The sequence below is a fragment of the Schistocerca serialis genome, chromosome 10 (assembly GCF_023864345.2).
Source record: "Schistocerca serialis cubense isolate TAMUIC-IGC-003099 chromosome 10, iqSchSeri2.2, whole genome shotgun sequence".
Lineage (NCBI taxonomy): Eukaryota > Metazoa > Arthropoda > Insecta > Orthoptera > Acrididae > Schistocerca > Schistocerca serialis.
In genome coordinates, this window is record NC_064647.1 from 246,301,694 (window position 1) to 246,310,871 (window position 9,178).

The following is a 9,178-nucleotide window of genomic DNA, read 5'->3' on the forward strand; positions in this document are numbered from 1 at the left end:
TTCGACAATATTGGATATCTTTAAAGCATGTAGTAATGACAGCAGAAGTATCATTTTACAGGCTTCCTTAAATAACGTTTATTTCTATGCAGTTTTGTGATATGAGTGAGTTATGTTTTAAATTTATAAATGTCATTTTACTTCCCTCTCGTCTTCTCAAATGCCCTATGTTTATACTAAAGCGCTTGCTTGCATCAAATTTAGAAGTAATATACAAAGTTTCTTTTTTCTAGAAGCGCTGTATATGTATCACAGCATCTTTGAGGCTCATGTACCTGATAGCTACTGCGCATTTTCAATTTAATAGAAATGAGGTAACACACGTAGTGAGTCTCGGTAAGTTGTGTTGTTGCCTGAGGAGTGACCGCAACTGTTACACAGGGAAGGTAAATGCGCTCGAGGGGAAAAAAAATAAAAAATAAAGGCTGTAGTTTCGGATTGCTTTTAGGTGTTCGCGGTACCAGGCCACGTTGGCTGGTGTTACAAGGCCATGTAAGCCAATCATCCAGACTGTCGCCCCTACACCAACCGAAAAGGCTGCTTCCCTTCTTCAGGAACCACACGTTTGTCTGGCCTCCCCACAGATTCACACCCCTCTGCTGTGGTTGCATCTACGGTACGACTATCTGCGTCAGCGAGGCACACAATCTCAGCAAGATCCAAAGTTTCTCACGTTCATGAATCTTAACTGAGGAATAACAATACTGAACTTTTACACATACATTGTTATTAAAGCCAAGTGATGTAAAATGAAACTGAACTTCTTGATTTAATAGCTGCGTAACTGAAACTTCATTTAATAATGTAATTTCCCCCCTGTGTTGATTTAAGATACAGTTACGCACACATACATGAGGTAACAATACGCAATCACAACTTTTTTCCGTTTTTAATTAAATATCAAGATTTCCGTTGTAAACATTCTACATCTCAACATCAACTGTAAGTCGCACGTCGTTTTATCTGTGCCTCCGACATTCAGTTGTCACCTGGAGGTGACCAAACAAGTCAAAAGCCGGGTGGAGCCTGCGTAAAGAATATTTTCGCATTGCACCAGGAAAACGTTTCCTGTTAACACAGTATTTGTTCTGCCTTCTACAAATCGACTAAGCGCTCACTTGAAGAAATTCATCTCTGCTTCCATGTCATCATTTGTCACTGACAGAAGACGAGCAATGAAAAATTAAACAACAGTAATATCTGTCTGTCTGTCTGTCTGTCTCTCGCCTGGAAGTAGCCTTATTGGAAGGACTCAAACGCATACATGAGTTTATTTGCAGCAAACCTAATTTTATACCGTAAGTCCAATGCCTACTTTTTTAGAATCCTAAAATCTTACCGACATACTTTCAAAGACAGCCAAATCAGAAACCACTGAAAATTGAGTAAGAGCAGTCCAGAACCTTTAATAATTAAAAAGCAGTTACTGCCACACTCCACGAATTCGATCAAACGAAACTAGAGTCAGGCAAGTGAGTCGTGGACCTGACGACTACTCGGCCGACACACGGGGGTAAACAACCCTTAGTGCAGACGGCCTGTGCCCGGTGTAAACACAGACAGACACAGCAGGAAGTATCGGACTGCCGGAGCCGCACACCGCCGGGGTCCTCGGTGGTCTAGCGGTTACAGTCTGGAACGTTCCAGCGCCTCGGCTGGGGCTATTCGCCCCAGCCGGGCCGGGGTTCAATCCCCGGCCGGCGCTGGAATTTTCAGACTCCCTGACCCTAGCCTCCACCTCTCCCCTGGCATGTGGAGCATGCCGGGAACCCCCGTGGGGTCCGTGATTCGGATCCCACGTGGACCACGCCAGCAAACTACAAAACACAGCCAGATTATGCTGCTGCAAACAGTGATCATTTTTATATGTTTTATTTTTTCATTTACATCTGCAACTGAAGATTTAAATTTATAAAACCACTAGAACGCAAAACGTATATTTACAGCATACTTTTCCCTTAAAACGACACTCAGAATCGGTCGCACTATATAATACCTGTAGGATTACAACAACGAAAAGAAATTACAGAAAAAATGGAAATGGCTTATTCGAATGGTTGTAAAAAAAGAAAGAAAAAAGAGACATATTACATACTTTACACTGTTGTTACTGAATATATCAAAATGTATTTCTTTCATCGATTTTACCAACACGTATTTCATATACTGTACTGCAAAGATTTTCGAAACCGAATAAGCAGTTTTTTGTCTTAAATTATCTGTGTGGCAAAACGAAATGCATAACATAACATGAAAACGAGCTCTCTTGACAACTAAGTAGCTTATTATAGTGGTTATTAATGTGTTGAATGCTAATCTCGTTTCACCCTTTTTTTACTATTACAACTCAGTATTTATAATACATGAATTTCTCGGCGATTTCAGCAACTGAGTCATATATTTCGCATAGCTACTGTTTTGTTGGCACTGGCTCCACTGGTTAGTGAATATCGTAGCTACTATGACAAGTTCTTTGGCTCTTCTCTCGTGGATACGAAAAAAAATTATGTTTCCACGTCCACACGTAAAATTGCGCTTAATGAAACAGTCTGTCGCAGTCTTAACCGAGAATGGAAATTATTTCAAGTATCCCTGCGAGCCGTACACTGATCTACAATAAGCGAATTTGAAGAAAATGACAAGTCCATTAAGGTTCCACTACTGATGTTGCATGCGAAAAAGTTATTTACTTTTAAAAAATCTTGATCCCAAAATGGAGTGCAGTTATTTTGGTACTGATTAATGTAAAAAAAGCCCGTCGCCCTCTACAGCGCAGATTAAAATCACCAATATACTTGGAATGAATAAAAAATAAACTGCTGCTATCAAATACAGTATCACACTTCAATTTTAAATGGTTGAAACCGAGTATGAAATTGAGTTTTTTAATATTAATTTAAGCGGAAATAATTTTTAATATAACGCCTCGTGTGCGTTAAAGTCACCTAGAGATAAAATTTGCATTACGTCTTGTGAGCAGAGTGTTATTTTGTAACATGCGAAATATGCAAACACGTAGTAACTAATAAGCTGTGAAACTAGAATGCATATAAACTAACGTTAAGTCGCTGAAGTTTCGCAGCCCTGTTGCTGTTCACCACTCCGCTGGTAGAGGTCTCTAGTGGTCAGCTATCTGTAGTAGAGGCGTTCGCTGCCAGAGGTCGCTAGTTTTGCTGCCGAGGACTCCGCTGCTAGAGTTTGCTGGTTCACTCGTCAATGTCCGAGCGGGTGGCATGACCACAAAACCATCAGATGAAACGTAATAATCCCAATACTAAAGGAGGCAGGTGCCAAGAGGTGTGAATATTAACAAATCATCAGTTTAGTAAGTCATCGTCGCAAAGTCCCGACACCAATTGTCTATAGAAGAATGGAAACTACTGGTAACAGCCGACGTGGGGGAAGATCAGTTTGGGAGGAGAACGCAAGGCGTTGCAGACAGGACGTAAAAGGAAGGCCATAGTTGAGAAGCGAGTCTAACACGGTTGTAAGCTCACCCCCATGTCAATCATTTTGCATATAGAAGACGCAGTATACGATATCCACGAGAAGTTTAGAAAACGAATTGAAGATCAGACAAAAAGAATACAAAATGAATTTTCAATCTGCAACGGAGTGTATACCGATTTGAAACTTGCAGGCAGATTGAAACTAAGTTCATCGCGGGCCATTGGTAGAGCTTTTGCACACGAAAGTTCGAATCCTTGTCTGGCACACAGTTTCAATCTAGCAGGAACTTTCACATCAGCGCACACTCCGCTGCAGAGCGAAAATTCATTCTGGACAGAATCCTCTAGGCTGTGGCTAAGTACGCGGGAGGACACACACACACACACACACACACACACACACACACACACACACACACACACACACACACACACACAGAGAGAGAGAGAGAGAGAGAGAGAGAGAGAGAGCGCAAGTATTGCTTTGCCAGAAAGCTTGATTTGCATTTGAGGTTGTAATGCTATTAATGATGGGTATCCACTTGGATAATTAGGTGAAGGGAATTGTTTAAATGGCTCTGAGGACTATGGGACTTAACTTCTGAGGTCATCAGTCCCGTAGAACTTAGAACTACTTAAACCTAACAAACCTAAGGACATCAGACACATCCATGCCCGAGGCAGGATTCGAACCTTCGAGCGTAGCGGTTCCAGACTATAGCGCCTAGAACCGCTCGGCGACCCCGGCCGTCGTGAAGGGAGTATCTATGGAAGGAGGTAATAAGATCAAGTGTAACTAACAATAGCCGAATTAAGTCACGAGTTAATGAGGGAATTAAAGTAGACAATGAGGAAGTAGGAGTAGGCTATGACTTGCAATTTGAACAGCAAAATTAATGATCGTAGCCGAAGTTGGAAAGATATGAAATGGGTACTATCTACAGCAAGAAGAGCGTTACAGAGAAGTTAGCACTCGGTAAGAATTTAATTGTTAAGTCATTTTGCAGATGCTTCCTCGTAGATAAATTGTTTCAAGTGGGATTGATATGAAGATGTTTAACAGTATACAGTTTATATGTGACTGAAAAAAATCTTATTCATTCTCTTCAATAGGGCTTAAATGAGATTTCAACAGATCCGTAAGTTCCCGTTTGTTGTTAACTATATGTTACATCCAACGGGCACAAATTTTGCGATGGTTCAAAGGTTTGTGGGTGACTGCAAATACTGAAGCACGGCTGATATTTAACTCATGGAAGTAATGTCAATTGTGACACGATGATAATGGCAAATCATTCGCTCAGTGTTCCTGTCAGTCTGAGATGTGGATGACCGTCCTGAACACTACAGATACTCGTCAAATTTTAAAACAAATTCGTAACACTGAATGACACAGCTACCGCCATACTGCACCTTCACACAGCTCGGAGTACGACGGACGATGGGGCACTCGTAACAAAACGCTCTGAATTCAGTGGATGAGCACAGCTAAGGTCCAACGATGACTCCAAGACTTACTCTTGTTGGGGCATTGTTCTCAACCTACCGAGTAGAAAAAAGCCTCGTGTGTGTCGGCGCATGACAAGTGTGCCGTACCAATATCTTCCAAAAAGCCAGGTGAGAAAATGCGACTTTTCAAGACGTCGTATCTGGGGCTCTATTGATCGCAGAGACAAGAGCTCAAGTGTTTTGGATAGCCGTTCGTCTAACGAGAATTAGCATACCAATCGGAAGAACGGTATGATGTTGCTATCCTATATAAGAGGGTCAACATTTAAACATTTTGCATTTCATCCACCCCAGGCAAATTGAGCAAATCGGGTGGTTGTTTTTCATGAGGTGTGGTCTATGGTGGGCTTCAGACGACTTATACAAGCACCATTTGTTCGTGGGCGGTTCTTGAGAAATACCCGTGTAACCGTGAGTCTTTGGTATCAAAAGTACCAGTTGGTGGAAATGGTCAATTCTGTAATATCTCTTCGTGGCAGACTGTCGAAATTTGCACTGAATGTTCTTAAGATGATGTTCTCGGGGAACCTTGGAAGTTTTTTCGATATCATTGTCCGTTACCGAGATCCAGAGGTTGCAAATTACCGTGCTTATACACTTAATATGCAGTCCGAGGCGTGAATGTAGTTTTAACTGGCGCAGTGAACAAATGGCGAGAGTTACGGTCACCAAAATACGTTTCCCAGTTTTTCACCAATAACACTTTATAACGCGCAGTCTCATTATAACTGGCACTTCATGCGTATACAGGCCACCTTCACCTGGACATTATTCAATGTTGCCACGCAGCGCGCCTTACAAAAAATAATTTTGTCATACGGAATTCTTTGTACTTGCTAATCGAAGACTTCATTTTTTGGTATACAGTACGTGAAGCCTAAAACTGTTGCGCACTTTTATGTGAAGTAGTGCGCAGTGAGCTTACGTTGAATGGGACAGGATTTTGTGTTAATGTGTTGTGTTAAGTGTTGTTGGTAAGTGTCGAAGTTCGTAAATGTGTCGAAATATGTAAGTACACTGTCAAAACTTTACTGATCTGCAGAATAAGTTTTATATAAGAAGCACACCTTGCTGTAAGAGGGGAAAGGAAGGGAAGCAGCTGAAAAATGCTCTAGTCGGGGCACAAAAAAGGCGAATACGTTGTTCGTTGAAAGACTCTGACAGAGAAATGGGCAATCAGCTCCAGTACTGCTGGCCCCTGTTTCGATCAGAAGCGAGGTGGAATCTTCCTACACGTCGGTCAGGTGCCAGAAGATGGCGTAGTAAATAGCTGAAACTGGTAGCCAAATAAAATAAGTTTGGGAAGTGGAAGCCTGAAAGGTGTTTGACATCCTGTGTCGGACAGCTTAGTCCCGCTACCAGCTCTGGAAAGATGGTCATACAGAGTTTTCCACAGGTGCTGGATGCGGAACGTCGCTGTGCACTCACCTCGGGTAGAGCCTGGGGTGTCCGATCATGACGTATCGGTTGATGGTGATGGCGAGCACTGTGAAGAGCGAGACGGCCATGAGGGCGTAGCGGAAGAGCGGGAAGAGCCGGCAGAGGAGGTCGCCGTGGGTCCAGGCGCGCTGCGCGAACAGCGACGCGGCCAGCGGCAGGTTGAAGCAGCAGAAGGACAGGTCCGACACCGACAGGTTGATGATGAACACCGCCGTCGCGTTGCGCACCTGCCGGCACGCGCGGAAAAAAAAATCAGGTCCAGACTGCGTTTTACTTCTGTGCGGGGAAACACAGAAAGATAAAACGTTAAACTGTGTCTAGAAGATAACTCTAAACTGGATTGAAAATCCTCAACCGATGATGCGGAGCTGGGTGTTCTTTCCATGCTAATATATCTTTTACGAAAGAACTGGAGTAGAACACTGTGCTCAGTGATCGATAGTGCGAGGAGGACGTAAAAAGCAGACTGGCACTGCCACGAAGGCCGTCCCTGCTGTAACGGCACATCCTGCTCTAGCTTTACTGCTCCTCAACAGTAGTTGTCGATACCAGAATTATTTTTCGAATTTTGGGCAGGTCAGTATTGTCTCAAATGGTTTTCTGAAAACTTTCATATAATTTCATACACAATATGTTATGAAACTTCCTGGCAGATTAAAACTGTGTGCCCGACCGAGACTCGAACTCGGGACCTTTGCCTTTCGCGGGCAAGTGCTCTACCAACTGAGCTACCGAAGCACGACTCACGTCCGTCCTTACAGCTTTACTTCTGCCAGTACCTCGCCTCCTACCTTCCAAACTTTACAGAAGCTCTCCCGCGAACCTTTCTTTCAGGAGTGCTAGTTCTGCAAGGTTCGCAGGAGAGCTTCTGTAAAGTTTGGAAGGTAGGAGACGAGGTACTGGCAGAAGTAAAGCTGTGAGGACGGGGCGTGAGTCGTGCTTGGGTAGCTCAGTCGGCAGAGCACTTGCCCGCGAAAGGCAAAGGTCCCGAGTTCGAGCCTCGGTCCGGCACACAGTTTTAATCTGCCAGGAAGTTTCATATCAGCGCACACTCCGCTGTAGAGTGAAAATTTCATTCTAGAAACAATATGTTATATTTCAAGCTAAAGTTTATAAAAAGAAATTACTTCCTATAACACTTTAGTCTAGGTTATAATCGATAAGTACTAGCTCAGAATGTACAGTTAAAAGTATTTTTTAGAAACTTTTCAAATAACGAAGTATTGGTACACTTAAAATTTATATTATTAATTACGCAGTCCTATAACGTTTACTGCGTTTATTTCTGGACTCGTCTATTAAATAAAAATCGAAATTAATACCATAACAGATACTAGTAGAAAATGGAAAAATTGTAAATCTTTGGAATATTGTATAGCCGCAGAGTGTGGGAGTCGTAAGATTGCTTCTGACGTGATCGGAGGTATATTTGTGCGATATTTCGGCTAATGTGAAAAATCAAAATACTGCATGATGTATCAAAATGTGACAAAATATATTTATTTAGTTCAAACTAACCGTCAGGACCTGATGTGAGATTGTCAGTTTCAAGAATCAGACCCCTAGACAAAAAGAACTGGAGTCGTCTCAACATGACAAGCTAAGTAAACTTGAAGGTTTATTGTAACCTTCGCTCCTCTCAAATCTTCAGAAAAGGCTTCGCTTATTAATTATTTGGACTGGACATTGTTTAATGTGGACAATAGACGGAAGAAGGGAGGAAGGGGAGATTACAGGGCTCCATACTGCGTTTTACTTCTTACAGAGGAAAACACAGAAAGGCAAACCTCAAACGGTGTCTAGAAAACAACTCTACAGTGAATTGAAAGTGCTAAATTGATGATGCGGAGTTGGACGTTGCCTGATGGACTGACATCTTGCAGTACATCTACAGTCGCTGTAGAAGGGCAAAGATTGTTATGACATTCATTCACTACCCTACTGCTGACACTGCCTCTACGAAAATATAGTGTTTCAGGTGATGTACAATTTTGAACAAATATTAATAGTGTTTCTTCTGTATAGAAAGGGCCAAATGGCAGTCGGGAAACTGCAACATACACGAATTAGACAAAAATATGGACACACCAGAGACAACACATTGCCATGCCTAATACGGTGCAGGAAGCCCGTTGGGATTCGAAACAGTCTTCGGCCACTCCAGAATGGATGAATACGGACGCCCCTGCGTGGTTTTTAAAGTAATCTTATAGCAACCTTCCTGTAAAATAGTGCCAAGTTAAGGTAGGGTGGAGAGCGATCTCGCACCCTCCTCTCCAAAGCAGATGACAAAGTCTCAGTAATATTCAGATCTGGCGGGTCTGGTGGCCAAGGAAGACGCGACAACTCCTCCTCGTCCCCAGAAAAGCAATCCTCGACAACGCTACCTGTGTAAACAGGGACCTGTCGCCTTGAAACACAGCATCGCCACTGGGCAACAAACACTGTACCACGTGATGGGCCTCATCAGCTGAAATGGTCTCATAATCCCTGGCAGTAATGCCGTCCGTCAGAGTACTCACGGATCCCATGGAGTACCACTATATGGCTGCCCAAACCCCCGCCATGTTTCACTCTTGGGACGTAAACTCGGTCGGAAGTAGGAAACTAGACTCATGCGACCAGATGACGTTCTTCCATTACTCCATACTCCAGATTTTATGGGTTCGGCGGCACGTTTTCCTGTTGCGGTAAAAATCTTCGATCGGCGATTCTTGAAACGCCGAACTTGGGCTACCTCAGTTAGGAAAGCACCGACCATCAGAGCGCCAACAACTCGG

General features: G+C 43.1%; 1 protein-coding gene across 3 annotated transcripts in view; it reads right to left on the reverse strand.

Annotated features, from left to right (window-relative positions):
- Nucleotides 1-6,634, reverse strand: part of LOC126424811 (G-protein coupled receptor moody-like) — a 120,928-nt gene extending 114,294 nt beyond the window's left edge. For 2 of the 3 annotated variants that reach the window (XM_050087602.1, XM_050087603.1), the window contains exon 1: nt 6,387-6,610. In XM_050087602.1, the coding sequence (XP_049943559.1) occupies nt 6,387-6,466 (80 nt within the window). In that variant the 5' untranslated portion in view covers nt 6,467-6,610. Of the gene's footprint in view, nt 1-6,386 lie in introns of all 3 variants that reach the window. The other variant, XM_050087604.1, reaches the window with a different exon arrangement.
- Between the last annotated feature and the right edge of the window lie 2,544 nt (nt 6,635-9,178).